This window comes from Sceloporus occidentalis, unplaced genomic scaffold (assembly GCF_023333645.1).
Source record: "Sceloporus occidentalis isolate IW3139 unplaced genomic scaffold, rSceOcc1.0.p SCAF_441, whole genome shotgun sequence".
NCBI lineage: Eukaryota > Metazoa > Chordata > Lepidosauria > Squamata > Phrynosomatidae > Sceloporus > Sceloporus occidentalis.
The window spans coordinates 174,072-189,934 of NW_028317421.1; the positions used below are offsets into that span (position 1 = coordinate 174,072).

The 15,863-nt window shown below is 41.8% G+C and overlaps 1 protein-coding gene across 2 annotated transcripts; it reads right to left on the bottom strand.

The window, feature by feature from the left end:
* Positions 1-450: 450 nt before the first annotated feature.
* On the bottom strand, positions 451-9,892 carry LOC149271958 (dynein light chain Tctex-type 1). Of its 2 annotated transcripts, XM_089506950.1 has the most exons (5): positions 9,866-9,892; positions 7,881-7,922; positions 7,458-7,581; positions 1,888-1,965; positions 451-521 (listed from the first exon to the last, which is right to left on the bottom strand). In XM_089506950.1, the coding sequence occupies exons 1-5, from the start codon at positions 9,890-9,892 to the stop codon at positions 451-453; spliced, it is 342 nt and encodes a 113-aa protein (XP_089363076.1). The 2 variants fall into 2 exon arrangements, with proteins under 2 accessions (XP_089363076.1, XP_089363077.1); XM_089506951.1 differs by lacking the exon at positions 7,881-7,922.
* Between the last annotated feature and the right edge of the window lie 5,971 nt (positions 9,893-15,863).

Consider the following 15,863-nt stretch of genomic DNA (forward strand, 5'->3'; position numbering starts at 1 on the left):
GGAATAGGATGTCATACCCCAGTACTCTGCATTAGATAATATGCCCTGTAAGACCTACACAGTATAAATTAGCTGGTTCTAAGGTAGATCTTTGATCTCATCCGCCAGCTCTTTTAAGCTTCAGCACACTAGTATGGCCAATCACCCAACAGAGAGAGTGCTAGATCCAGTAAAAAGAGAATCGTTGTTTCTAGTAATAATTTATTTAGTACTAGCTAAAATGTTAAATGTGAGTATTAAATGTTTAATTTAAAGTTTGATTGTGGCACTTTTAAGTCACAGCACCTAGTGAATACAAGTAAGTTGAAAATATCAGAATTCATACAATTCCATCAGTAGGTGTTAGAAACCGGATGACATTTTTTTTTTTTAAATCTGTTCAAACGCAAAGTATGTGACAAGACTGAGAAGGGAAGAATGTCAAAAGAAAGTAATGCTCAAAATTGAAAGCTATATTGCAAGTCCAAAGGCACTGACTATACAGTACATAGTTTTGTTCTCCCATCTCACTGTACAGCTTCCTGCAGAGAGAGAAAAAAAAAGTAATATTCATATATGTTAATAGATTTGGGAAGCTTTAAGCAGAGCTTAAAGAAGGTGCTATTCCACATAGGGTGCCTCTTAATACATTTTGCAACCTGAGATTGTGCATTAACGTTTATTAAAATATTATTGCCTAGAAACATGGTGCTGTTATTCCTCCAAATCCCTCCTGTATGTATTACATTACAGCAGTCTAACTGCCTAGAGTCGCTTTCACCTGCCATTTAATGCTCATATGCATGAGAAACAGCAAAGCTTTAGAGACGCAAATACTTAAAGGCGCTGCCATCACTGTGTAACAGCACCTAGGAATCGTGGCCTAACTTTACGAGAAACAGTAGAAATTCTGTGCTCAAGGTGTACTGGGATAGAGTTTATTGATTTTTGGATGTCAACGGAATTATTAGACCTTCAGGTAAGGTACATTACGATCTGCCTGTCTTTGCTCTTAATATATATAAGTAGACAACCGTACGTGATGCTAACACCCTGTTTTTCAGAGGTAAGCCCATCACTGGTAAAGGATGACTTTTCGGTCCTTTCACTCCTTTTAACAAATGTAAACTACCGGTTTAAAGTGCGGGGTCACATTATCTGTTTTCATATAAAATATGGAAATTGCTAGCTGTGCCAATATAATTGCAAAAAGGTTTTCTAATGATCATTCGCTCCATTCCTGCTTCCGCTGTTCGGCACAAGAGAAGCTGCGAGTGAGAGATCTGCGAGTGAGAGATCTGCGAGTGAGAGATCTGCGAGTGAGAGATCTGCGAGTGAGAGATCTGCGAGTGAGAGATCTGCGAGTGAGAGATCTGCGAGTGAGAGATCTGCGAGTGAGAGATCTGCGAGTGAGAGATCTGCGAGTGAGAGATCTGCGAGTGAGAGATCTGCGAGTGAGAGATCTGCGAGTGAGAGATCTGCGAGTGAGAGATCTGCGAGTGAGAGATCTGCGAGTGAGAGATCTGCGAGTGCAGGTAAGAGGGTGGGGGTGGGGTTGTATGCATCATTGAGGGAATGAATATGAGAGATAAAATGCCCTCCTGAATTTGTAGTCACATCAGAGGATAAAACTTTCTAGGCCCAGAAATCGGTGAGAGGCGTTGTAAAGGATTTTGTGTAATTTACTTTATTTCAATCTGCATGTCTTATTAAAGGCAGTTTTTTCTCTCAGTGAAAAATGAGTGCAGCCCCCAAACATATACATTTCTGATGAAGTGGCCCGCTGCAGGAAAAACTTGGACACCTCTGCTATATAGGATACTGCGTTAGTTAACACAACAAGCACCAAATCTATAACAAGGAAGTAAATGCTCACCCACATCACACAATCATTAAATCAACTCTTACCATCTGTTGAGTTGTCCCAGAAACAGGAGCTTGCAGTGTGAAGTCCTGCACCATTTTTCTGCATAATGACACAAGTCACTACAAAAAAAAGAATTACTTGTTCAACAAAGTTATACAATCAAAAAGGCTCATTATGATTACACACACTAATTTGGATGCATAGGAAGTTAACACATCACCTCCCCAATTTCAATATACAGTGCCTTCCACTATTAATAGTCCTTCAATAAACCCCTTAAGACCCACTTCTTTAAGGACGCTCCTTTAAGCTCCTCCTAACCTGTTGTTTCTGTAAGTCAAATTGTTATGTTACATACTACTTGTTATGTCCTGTCTACCCATTATACAGCACTATGGAATTTGATGGCGCTATATAAAAACAATAATATTGTCACCCTTGGCAAATAATGAGCAAAGAACGCTATGAAAGTTGTCTTTACTGTTAAACCATTTGATCAAAAAACACTCTGCTTTCACGGATATCAAAAACAGGATTATTAAAAAAGCGTGTCACAATTATTCGCCCCTCTATGAATTCATATGAGAATATATTTTAACCCCTTAATGACAATGCATGTACGCACTCAAAATGCATTGCTTTGAATGGGTTTTGGGACCGCCTATTGTCTTTATGGGGTTAAGTATATCCCCAGTGATATTTTAACATTTTTAGCACACCTGGGTGACTAGGAACAGGAAATTGTTCAACCATGTCGGGTAACACATAGGCCAAGTTCATCACAATGGGTAAGACCAAAGAATAAAACTGATTTTTGGCAAAAGGTTGTTGAGCGTCACAAAAAGGGAAACTGCTATAATAGTAAAAGCATTGAAAACATTAAATTCTTACCTGAGAATTTCCTTCCTTGTTACTTCCTGGTAGCACAGGAGAGATAGCCCCGCCTATCCGAATAGGGCAGGAAAGATTTAAACCCCCAGAACCTCCCCCTTACCCACAGTGAATACAAAAGACCAAATACGGTAAACAAAAAAAGCCTTTATTTAGGGAGGGCAACAGAAATTGCTACCGGGAAGTAACGAGGAAAGAAAATTCTCAGGTAAGAATTTAATGTTTCCCTTGTTACTCACAGTAGCACAGGACATATAAAAAAAAAAAGACACTTAGGAAGGGTAAGACACAACGGACTCCAAGACTCTTCTACCGAATCTGGCATCGTCCAGACCGGCTGATTGCAGGCGGTAACGTTCGATAGGTATGAGCATTCTTCCATACCACGGAAGTGGTATGCAAATCTGTTCAATAGGCACTCCAGAAACCTCAGCCCAAGATGTCACGACCGCCCGAGTGGAATGAGCCTTGAGACCAGAGGGAGGTTCTTTACCGGCCGATTCGTAGGCATGAGAAATAGCCATCTAGCTATAGAGGATCTCAAACTCCAAGACCTTTTCTAGTACCGGAAAAGGAGACAAATAGATTTGAAGACCTTCTCCATGGAGCAGTCTTCTGTAGATAGACTTCCAAACACCGGTGTACATCCAAGCAATAGAGACAGCGTTCCTTGTCATTACCAGGGTGAGGACAGAAGACCGGAAGGACAATATCCTGATTATAATGGAAAGGCGACATGACTTTTGGAAGAAAATCCGGAGGAGTACGGAAAACGACTATCGTCAAAAAACTGGAGGTAAGGTTTTAAAATGGATAGAGACTGAATCTCGGCTCCTCTAGCTGAAGTTAAAGCCACCAGTAGGACCACCTTCCAGGTGAAAATCTTGATCGGAATATCCACGAGCGGCTTGGAGGAGGGAAAAAGTAAGGCTGGATAGGACACATTTCAAGTCCCAGGAGGACATCAGGCATCTTAAATGGATGAATTCTAGCGATGGCCTTCATAAAACGGGATATCCAAGGGTGTGTGGCTAACTGCTCGGACGACAGGGAGCTGAGCGCTGCCACATGGACCTTCAGGGTGGCTGGAGACAGACCTTTACGGAAACCTAGGAGGAAATCTAGGACGGTGCTGATAGAGACAACAGGACCCTGGAGCTGTTTGGTAGAACACCATAAGAAGGACTTGCGGATCTTATCATACCGGAGATTGGCAACTTTCAGGCTCTTCATGAAGGTTTCAGCTACTTCCTTAGAGAGACCTGCCTGAATCAAACTCTCCCTTTCAGGAGCCATGCTGATAAACAGGTGGGATTTGGGTGGAGGACAGGCCCCTGATGAAGCAGGTCTGGTTTGTTCTCCAACCTTAGCGGGCTCTCTATGAACAGACGGATCAACTCCGAGTACCAAATCCTTTTGGGCCATTAGAATCACCCGACATCTGTCCCTCTTGATTTTCTGGAGAACTCTGGCGATGAGAGGAAGCATGGAAACAGTCCTGTGGATCTGCTGAGAAACCTGTGGATCTGGAGAACCTGCTGCCAGGGGCCAGTCGTCTAGGTACAGGACTACCTTGATTCCTTCTTTCCTTAGGAAAGCCATGACCTCTGACAGTAGGTTTGTGAAACTTCTCGGTGCTGAAGCGAGACCGAAAGGAAGGGCTTGGAACTGGAAGTGATGAGTCCCTAATGTAGACGGAATCTTGCCTGATGGGAACATGGAGATAGGCGTCTTGAAGATCGAGAGTAGCCAGAAAATCCTCTTCGGAAAGAAGCTCCATGGTGGATTTGATAGATTCCATCCTGAACTTCCTGTAAGTCACAAATCGATTTAGAAACTTGAGGTCTATGATAAGCCTGAAGTCTCCTGATGGTTTGGAAACCACGAAGATGTGGGAGTAAACACCTCTTCCTTCATGGGCAGCAGGCACTGGGATCAGTACTCGTTTCTTTACAAAATCCTTCACCAAATTCAGAAGCACCTTTCTCCTGGAAGGATCTGCAGGAGGTGTAGACATCATAAAACGCTCTGGGGCAGTGCTGAAAAGCTCTAGACTGTACCCTCTGGAAATGATCCCCAGGGTCCAAACGTCTGAACAAACAAGAGCCCATAGGTGAGAAAAAAAAATTCAGCCTGCCCCCCACCGCACAACTTCTGCCGTCATAGTCTCTTAGGCTCCATCTTCAGGGTTAGATGAGGAGGGTCTACCTCTACCACGGAAGGGTCAAAATCTGGAACCATAAGGTCTGTCACAAAACCGAGCCTGGGTTCTGGAATCTTGAAGTTTGGAAGACGAACGGATTTGGACGGAAACGTGGTAGGGGTTTACGTTTAGGAAAGTACTTATCCCCAGTAGCCTTTTCCAATAAAGTTTCCAGTTCCTTCCTAAACAGATCTTTCCCAGAAAAGGGGATCCCGCACAAATGTTGCTTGGAAGCTAAGTCTGCTGAACAGGCTTTGAGCCATAGAGCCCTTCTAGACACAACTGACAAGGCAGAGGTCCTAGCAGCCTTGCGTACGGATTCCATAGCTTAGTCGCATTAAAAAAAAAAAAAATAATCAGCAGCGCTTTTCACATCTGAGATGCCATGGAGAATATCCTCTTCTCCTGCACCACCTAGGATATAATCTTCAATTTGTTGAAGCCACAAGCGCATAGCCCTAGCTACTAAAGCTGCTGCAATGCCTGGTTTAAAGATAACTGTGGAGGCTTCAAAAAAATCTCTTAGCTGCCCCTTCTGCCTTCCTGTCCATGGGATCTGAAAAATGAGAGGAATCCTCCAAAGGAATAGCAGATCTTTTGGTGGCTCTTGCCACTGGAGCATCAATTTTGGGGGCTGAACAGAGCTCAGAGAAATCATCTGGAAAGGGAAAGAGTCTGGAAACCCTTTTAGAGGTGGTTAGCCTCCTTTCCAGAGCCTTCCACTGGTCAGTGATTATGGACTTTAATGTTTCATGTACAGGAAAAACTTTAGGTTTCTTAAAAAGAGCCCTGAAAAAAACGGTCTGGTTTGCCTTCTGGCTGCTCTTCTTCCAGATCTAGAGTGGCCCTTACTGCCTAACCAGCTTCTTCACTTCTTCTGCTGGAAATAAAAAGGATTCTTCCGATAGCTCCCCATCCTGCAGGGATTCAGGATCCTCCATATGCCATTCCTTTTCAGAGCCTGAAGAGTAAGGATCCTGACCTGAGGACTGAAACCCAGGTAGAGGGTCGGGCCCACAGTTTTAGGCTGAGGTAAAGAATCTAAAACAGAGGATTTAATCTGCTGAAAGGTGGACTGGAGTTCAGTATTCATCCATTCCTTGAACTCTAAAATGAACTCCTCTCTGGCTTTGAGGCAGGATGAGCAAAATTTCCTGGAGGCGTCGGGCATCGTAGCCTTGCAATTTTTACAGACAAAATGTTTGTCTTGGATGTAGCCTTCCTAGGAGCTGGTGATTCTTCAGGGAGGTCTAGCGACATCCTAATAATGAAGGATAGGAGACAGTTAAAAACAAATATAAAACAGAAGCAGACAAACTCCCGTAGACTCATAACCTACTTGGGTTAAGAGGCAGAAAAACAACAGAACAGAAAATCTCAGGATGCCAGGACGTAAACTGCAAGCTAAGAGCAGCACAAGCCAATAAATAGAAAACCTTACCAAACCGTGGAAAAAAAAAAGGTCCAGAAACCGCCAAAAAAACCTTCTCTGACCTGAGAGTCAACTGAAAATGTTATGAATTAGCCATGAAAGAGGACATGTGTCTACACTCTGTGAAGATAATGGTTTGAGTGGTCAAAAGGTCTCCAAGGACCACAGATGGAATTAGTTGCATCTTGGGGTCAGAAAGTCTCCAAAACTACAATCCAGCATCACAAGTTGTTTTGAATTGTTTCAAGAAAAAAGCCTAATCCAAAAACTCAACTGCCTTCCTCGCCTGACTACCTCTGCCAGAAAGCTTAAAATAGGCCGAGGTTGGATCCTCCAGCAAGGCAATGATCTAAAATATATATCAAAATCTACAAGAACAAATGGTTTACTGACCACAAAATCAAGGTCCCATCATGACATCCCAGTCCCCTGACTTGAACCCCATAGAAAACCTGTGGGGTGAACTGGAGAGTCTACCATCTTCGACCTTGGAATTTGAAGGAATTCTGTATGAAGGAATGGTGTCTGATCCCATGTCATGTATTCTTCAAGCTTTATAGGAGAAGACTCAGAGCTGTTATCGTGGCAAAATGGGGGCAGCACAAAAATATTGACTAAAAAGGTGCCAATATCTGTGCCACACATGTTCTCCAAAAAAATTTGGGATAAACCTGTGCTGTGATTGCAATTGTTTAATATCAATGAGAGCAGAGAATTTTTGTGTATTTTTTAAGGATCAAAGGGTTAAACAAAGAATTTTTCACAGCATTCTTTGCTCATATTTACCAAGGGTGCCAATATTAGTGGAGGGCACTGTATATTATAAAGAGCCAACTCCCATCAACAATTAGTGATATCACAGAGCTGTTTAACTTCCCTGCTAACTAGTCTAGTGGATAAACACTACTATTCAGATTTACAGTTAGCAACAGTAATGTGTAATTTTTTATGCAGATAAAACAAATGTCTTAAATGTAAAAATGTTTCAACTATTGTTTCATACTTGAGGGATGGTGGGCAGCGAGATTTACCCCAAAAAAATTTGTTAGAAATATTTTAAAGCCCTTTTCTTAAAGTTTACTTACCGATGTACTTGAATGGCTTGCCCAGTTTTGTAAGTTGGCTCAGTGTTTGCTCCACCACATTGGTGGTCCATTGGTTGACCTTGTTATGTTGGTAGGCATTTCCTCCTATTGCATTTTCTATAGACTAAATAAAAGGTTAAAGTGTGAAATAACTTTTGCAGAGTTTCTATAATATGTCAAGAAACAAGCTCTGCCAGTTAAGTCATGTGATGCAGCTGCTGCATCTGGTTTAAGGACAGCTACCTATCAATATTCTTGCTTAACCTTTACATAAGGTTGCTTAACCTTGAAAGACTAAGTCACCAACGGCAGAGTTGCAGTAAGATGCCAAATATTTTCCAAATAATCACAACAATATTTCATGTTTAAATATGTAATTGCAGTCCTTACTAACCATGTATAGATTCATTTTTAAAAACTTACCTCTTTTATAATGTTGGTTACTTCATCCACAACAAAGGAAGACTGGAAAGAAAAGAAAAAGTTTCAACTTTCCAACACAAAAATAAAATGAATATGATCTACTAAACATCATAGGATTTGGAAAGTTACATATTAAGTTACCTGTCTGTTGAATAGGGCTCGTGCTACCATTTTGGACATGTTCCAGGCCTCTTCACGACACAGGATGTACCATGATGTCCTCTAAAACATGCTCTAGATTATAAAGGATGTAATAGTACATCCTATGGTCAGCTGACTTCTTGCTGACTGATCCAGTGCGGAGCGCTAGACACACCACAATACTCTTTGCTAGCTGTGTTAGTCCTGACACCACTGGAATCAATACTTAATGTACAAAGGTTCCCAGAAGGTCTATCCACACCGTCCCAAAACCTTTGTCACCAGCAGCACTTGGCAACAAAGTGCTCCCAGTTACTCCCTCTTATATTTAAAAAATAAATATTTTAAAAATAGTTAAGATAAAAAAACCATACTGCAGTGATATCACCATGACATTTTAAGTGGTATGGTCCAGTTCCCAGAGGTCTTTGAAGACCTCAAAGCGATCTCCAGTAAACAAAACAAACACTCACTATTATTTGCATGTGTCTATGGTTTCAAACAAAAGCCTCATTCTTTTCTAAAAAGGGGTGGAATAATGTGTGGGGACGTCAAACGTGGAAAAGGGGAATCTTAATTAGACCCAGGCTTGTAGAAATAGTGAGGATCCCCCCCTTTTTGAGGGACAAATGGAAATTGATTCAATGTGGGTTTTTTTGCCTTCCTCTTGATCAAAAGCAAGGTTTAACGACCCTAAATTACTATGTATGTTACTAGGTCCAGGATGCCTGCCACAAATCTGATACATGTAGTGGCACATGAGCATACCCTTTCTTTGATCACCAAAAGCGATTGTGGAATGCCATTTTCTATAGTGCAAAAGTATGTGTTGATCTGCGCGTTCATGAAGAAAGCGTCACATTTATACCTAAAAACATCCCCCGAAAGGCAAAAAAAAAAGTTGATTGGGCACAGAACATACAGCTTTTGCCTTTAAGCAGTGATAGGTTGATGGTCCTATATATCAAATACGTCTGCTTTTGACCACGGTTACCAACTGTAGAAAAAAAACCTCCAGCGCTCATCCTTCAAAACGATGAAGAGCTTGAAAGTTGTTGCACTCAAAAGCAGGTGCCAAAAGGTTAGCACACCTGTAGATATTAGTTTTTTTCTACCAATATTTAGTTTCATGAGCAGAATTATGGGATTTAACACCTTGTTTCTCTGCACTACGTGCAACACACTAAATCAATGTTGGAATATTTACACATGTTTTATGTACCACAGTTTCTATGGAAGCAACCTGTCATTGCCTTATGCATTCTACAACACTACCTGAACCGTTGTCTTTAAAAACCTGCCTTGGCTTTACTGTTGAACCAATTGGTGGCCAGTACTGGAATCTGGTAGCAAACGATACCTGATTTTACCAGTGTGGGGTTTTTTTGTGTTTTTGTTTTTTTACAGTGCTTTGTAGGGGTTTAGCAAGATATCAGTACCTTAAGCCTTTTAGATTTGCAACCTACCAGATAGAACAGTGATATACCAAGTACTGTCATAGGTAAAAACAGGCGCAGTAGTACCCATCACCAATAACCACAGAACAAAAGCTGTCTGATGACTGGTCTCCGCTTTTTAGCTAGAGCCAGCATTGTTGATAACTGGTGCGGCCTTATGCCATTTGGTTTAGAGTATTTAGCTTGCAGTTTTGGTAAGATGACGCCTTCGCTAGGCTGGAAGTAACGGGATAAGAGACTAATGCATAAGAACATGTGTCTTGTAACAGCAATCTTCATATACGCTACGCATAAGTGAGTGCACGCTCCCTGGGAGACATAACTTGGCTACAGACCGCTGACTTGCCATGTTAATAGAGCAGCACGCGCACAGAAAAATAAGCTCACCTCTTCCGCGGTCTGAAACTCGTCCATCTTACAACCACCGTCTCTGCACCAAGCCGCCTGCGCACGCAACCTCACACTAGCCTACTGCGCATGCACCATCGCGCCTCGCCCGACGCTAGTTGCCATGGACGCACAAGAGGGTGACGCCCTTAGCCACGCAGTCTACCAACGGCTACCAGGTCTGTGAGTCCCAGCAGTGCTTTAAATAGAATTCAATTTCTTTTGATGAAGCGCAACAGTAATTACAGTTAGCAGTTAGGGAACTACTCTGTGTTTTGGACAGAGCAGTTGATGATGATCTCTTATGTACAATGCCAACACGTTATTTATTATGCAAATACAGTTGACGTGTTGCAGATAACAAAGAAAAAAACACCAGCCATCAAATTCCTTAATTAGTCATATATACCCTATAAGGCTGGTTGGTAACCCAATGTCAAATTAATTAATTGTAACATATTACAAACAAACCGAAAGTTTTATGAAGGCATATACATGAGTACCAACTATCCTGGCATATGCTGAGGAACTCATTCGTAGCTGACGTCACACCCAATTTATAAGTCGCTTGTCTCTTTCTTTGCTCGTTAACCCATGAAGCACTAAACAGGTATTGCACATACAGAGTTAAAGGCGATACAGGAAAGACTGCAGGGAAAAAGTCTCATTACTGAAAAGTCTTATAGGGTCTATAAATTGACTCGTCCATACCATTAGTGTATATATATATATATATATATATATATATATATATATATATATATATATATATATATAATTCACAACCATTTTAAACATTTTGGAAGGATTCCCTCTCTTACACAAACTGATTTCTTGGAAGTGTTTCTCCTGCGGACCAATACGTTCATAGAACCTACTTATTAATAGGATTTGTGAAACCAAGATCACGAATGGGTTAACAAAATTTTAACAAAATTGTATGCACTTGTGCAATGTAATTCCTTATTTAATACCTGTAAAATGATTACTTAATTGTAAATTGATTACTAAGTACCGTTTTCCTAACTAGAAAATTATTTTGTTTTAAATGTGCATGCTAATTAGGTTTTTTAGAACAATGTTCACAGAGAAGCATGCTTGTCATAGGGCAGATATCAGGGAGTGTCTCATTGTGTCTGAAAGTTGAATAGTTTTGTTGATTGTGTCAATAGGAACTGTATCTCTGGGTAACAGACTCACCAATTTCTCCACAGGAATGGTATTGCTGGGTAACAGACTCACTATTAAACCCTTAAGGACCAGGCTTTTAAAAAATGTTGTACCCTTTGGGACCAAGGCCGTTTTAACGCTTTTGAAAGAAGGGCTTTCTTCAGATATATTTTTTTGATCATATCATCTAATTTCCTATAAAAAACCAAAAATGTGATATGATTTTTTTTCCAAAAACGCTAATGAAAAAAAATGCTAAATAAATTCTACTATTTGTCCAGAGTTTAGAAAAACCCAATGTCTTTTTTTGCTTTTTTCTGCAAATCTGGTCATTTCTTCCCCATGTGCTATTTCCGCTATCTTTAAAGCCGGCCAATGCAATTTACCCCATCAAACCATATATTTTTGAAAACTAGGCACCTCAAGGTATTTCAAATGCTGGTATTTTAACTTTTTTGATTCATGAGATTCTACCACCAGCCTTTGACAACGTTTGTGGTAGTATTTTTTTCACACAAATTGTACTTCAGGTATAAATGTATAGCTCCAGGTATACGTCACTATCAAACAACACCCCAATGTGTTTAGCAACCATGTTTAAGCGAAGAAAGTGATCACTTTCTAAGCTTGTTAAATGACGTGTCAGGCATGTCATCGGTCGTAACCTGACCATTTGTGCCTGGGCCCTCATTGGGCGTTAAGAGGTTAATCTTGCTTTGGTAATGTACTGAGTTCATGTTTCCGTGCTGAAATAACTCTTAATACTTTACAGGACCGAGATGTTTATCCTTTTGTACTCTTCGTGAACGAGGCTATATTAACATTTTTGTGGTGCTGATGTTTAGCTGTAATTTTCTTCTCTCCCATTTAGTGTATCCACACAAGTTGTATATAGTTTTTTTAAGGACAAAAAGACCATATCAAAACTATAAAATACAAATAAAAAAACACTTTTTCTGACTTTTATTTAAAAATAATCTTTTACAATCTAATGAGCTACCAGCCAATGAAAAAACCTGCTAAATACATTCTATTAGTTTAGAAATACCCAATGTTTTTATGTTTTATGGGTTTTTTTTCAAGTTACAAGGCAATAAGTACAAGTAACATTTTGTTATTTTAAGTCCATTTTTTGTCCAAAATTGGTCATTCTACCCCCATGTCCTATTTTGGACATCTTTGAAGCCAGACAATTTACCCCATCTAACTAAAGTTTGTGGTAGTTTTTCTGCGTGTGTTCTTTCTTCAGGTATGGATTTACAGTTCCTGGTATATGACACTGTCAAACAACATCCAGTTATGTATTCAGCAGCATCTCTTGAATACTTGAGTACAGTGATATCACCCTTACACGAGTTTGGTTGTTTGGGGGTACAAGGCCATATTTGGGACATGCACAATTCAGTTTACCCCATAAAACCATCAATTTTTGAAAACTAGACATCTCAGGGTATTTCAAATGCTAGAATTTTAACTCTTTCAATGCGCTAATTGTACCAACAGCATTTGTCAATGTCTGCAGTAGTATTTTTTTGTCTGTGTTTTTTCACACACATTGTCATTTAGGTATGAATTTACAGCTCCTGTTATATGTCACGGCTTGTCAAGATCTTCACTTAACTCAGCGGCAGGGACCGGTCGGCCTGTGGTATCCCCGGGGCATCGAATCAAAACGGTCCCTCAACGTCCAGCAGTGGTCCTCCGTCGGACCGCAGCTGCCAGAGGAAAGCGGCGAGTCTCCTTCCTCTGAGCAGCCCAGCCGACACTATGCGTATGCCCGCAGGGACTCTCTTAACCCCTTAATGACAAAGCCCGTACATGTACCAGCTCAAAATGCATTGTTTTCAAAGGGTTTAGGGACCGCCCATTGTCCTTAAGGGGTTAAAGGGGCCACAACCTATTTTTTGGCGGGAGATTATTTAGGGGTTCTGGCCCTATACCACTAACATTCCTTGCTCATTTGTCGAGTTTGTTCCTGCAACTCAGCGCTCTTGTTTGTTTGCTCCCTGCCTGTCCCTGAGTCCTGCACCAGTTCTCTTTCCTATTTCCTTCCCAGTCCATTCCTTATCGATTCTGACCTTGGCTTGTATTTTGACTTTGTGTATTAAACCTTGGTACCCTGCTTGGTTCGCTTAATCTTTGCTGACCCAGCCTACCTTCTACCAATGCTGCTCCTGTAATATACCTATTGATGACCCATCCTCACCTGCTGCTTCCAAACTACTTTCACTCTCCTCCTCCCTCGGACTCTCACAATGGACTAACTCCCCAACGCACTGTGGCGGTCATCAAATCTTTCTAGTGTTCTCCAACCTTTGTTCCACATAGTAACATAGTAACATAGTTCATAAGGTTGAAAAAAGACCAAAGTCCATCAAGTTCAACCTATATACATATTGTGTCCCTACTGTGTTGATCCAGAGGAAGGCAAAAAAACCCTTATGAAGCAGATTCCAATTGCCCCATACCAGGGGGAAAATTCCTTCCCGACTCCAAATATGGCAATCAGAATAAATCCCTGGATCAACGTTCTGTCCCTATTAATCTAATATCCATAACTTGTAATATTATTGCTTTCAAGAAACACGTCCAGGCTCCTTTTGAACTCTTTTATTGAGTTTGCCATAACCACTTCCTCTGGCAGAGAGTTCCATAATCACACCGCTCTTACTGTAAAGAACCCCCGTCTGTGCTGGTGTAGAAACCTTCTTTCCTCCAACCGTAGAGGATGTCCCCTTGTTATAGATACAGTCCTGGGTATAAATAGGTCCTGGGAGTGATCTCTGTACTGTCCCCTTATATATTTATACATAGTTATTAAATCCCCCCTAAGCCGTCTTTTTTCCAAACTAAATAACCCTAATTCTGATAATCTTTCTGGGTACTGTAGTCCTCCCATTCCCCTTATTACTCTGGTTGCCCGTCTTTGAACCCTCTCCAGCTCCACTATATCTTTCTTACAGTTCTCAGTTCTCCAACTCTCCCATCTGTCTTTCTGATCACAGCCTGCTTACATTTAATCTCGACATACCACACACACACCCTACCCAAGAAACCTACCGTACCACAAACCTACCGTAACATCAGCAACCTCAACACTCCACAGCTTTCAGATACACTACGGCCACTCCTCTCAAGTATATCCTCCTCCTCCTGTACTGAAACAGCTACAGCTCAGTATAACCATACACTAGCCTCAGCCCTAGATATGGTTGCCCCTGTAACTGTAGGCAATCCCCCACGCATCCACCTTAACCATGGCACTCCAAACAGACACGCCTCCTTCAAAGGTGTTCACGTATCGCTAAGCGTCTGTGGAGGAAGTCTTGTTCACCTGAAGGCTTCATTCACTACAAATTCATCCTCCACTCCTATACATCGGCCCTCCATCTCTCTATACAAGCATATTTCATTTAATTAATCACCTCTCTTTCCTGTAACCCTAAACGTCTATTCTCTACGTTTAACACCCTTCTCAGACCCACAGCACCTCCCATGCCCTCCAACTTCTCTGCCCAAGAGCTTGCCACCTACTTCAAAAACAAAATTGACATCATCAGGGCAGAGGTGTATCTAGTGAAAATAGCACCTATGGCAAGCACTGAAATTGCGCCCCTGTCCAAACTTCCACGCATTAATTCACAGTCTTTACTACCCCCTCTCCCTCCCTTGTCACTTTCTAACCCCTTTCCCTCCCCTTTCCCTACTACCCTCTTCCTCTCCCCCTTTGTAGTTCTCTCACCTTGAGGTCCAGCGACTGGAGTCTTCTGTCTTCCTGCACTGTTGCGGTGCCCGCTGCTTCACTGCTGAGCGTCATTTCATGCTGAGTGCCGTAATATGACGTTATATTTCAGCGCTCAGCAGTGAAGCAGCGGGCACCAGCGAGCGGCTTTTAAACGCTGTCTTTTTTTTTTTTTTTGATGCGGGGGAGAACGAGGGGCGCCGAGCCGTTGCTAGGCGTCCCTCTCTCCTCTGCATCAAAAAAAAAAAAAAAGACAGTGTTTAAAAGCCGCTCGCTGGTGCCCGCTGCTTCACTGCTGAGCGCTGAAATATAAGGTCATATTACGGCACTCAGCATGAAATGCCGGCACCGTGACCGAGGTAGAGGGCTTGTGGAGGAGACTGAGGGACGCCGAGCCGTTGCTAGGCGCCCCTCTCTGTCCTCCGCATCAAAAAAAAAACAATAGACAGCGTTTAAAAGCCGCTCACTGGCGCCCCCTTTCAAATGGCGCCCCCTTTCAAATACCCTAGATACGCCTCTGCATCAGGGATAACATCCTCCCCTATAGTGTCAATCATATGGTACCTCAGCCTCCCTCCTCACCTCAATCCATCCTCACTTGTTTCAGCCCAGTTACACCATTGGAAGTTTCCAAGGTCCTGTTGTCTTCCCACCTCACCACCTGTCCCCTCGACCCTGCACCTTCACACCTACTAACACCCCTCTCTAGTGTCTTTACCCCAACCCACATCTTTAATCTCTCCTTGTCCTCTGGTGTATTCCCATCCTCATTCAAACATGCCATTATCTCCCCCATCCTAAAGAAACCTTCCCTTGATCCCACATCCCCATCAAACTACCGTCCAGTTTCACTTCTCCCGCTAGCTTCCAAACTGCTAGAACGATTAACCTACAATCAACTAACAAACTTTCTCTCGTCAAACTCTATACTTAACCCCCTACAATCTGGCTTCTGACCACAGCATTCAACAGAGACTGTTTGACTAAGATTACCAGGCCCGGACTTGGACAAAAAATAGGCCCGGGCATTTAAGACTGAGCAGCCCATTTTTGTTTATTTATTTATTTTTTGTTAAACTAAATTCT

Bases quoted from the DNA above. Each gene is read 5' to 3' on its own strand.
- LOC149271958 (XM_089506950.1), bottom strand. From the start codon at position 9,892: ATGGACGAGTTTCAGACCGCGGAAGAG. The intron at 7,923-9,865 runs GTGAGCTTATTT...TTTTCTTTCCAG, and splicing joins AGTTTCAGACCGCGGAAGAG to TCTTCCTTTGTTGTGGATGA. The intron at 7,582-7,880 runs GTAAGTTTTTAA...CCTTTTATTTAG, and splicing joins TAACCAACATTATAAAAGAG to TCTATAGAAAATGCAATAGG.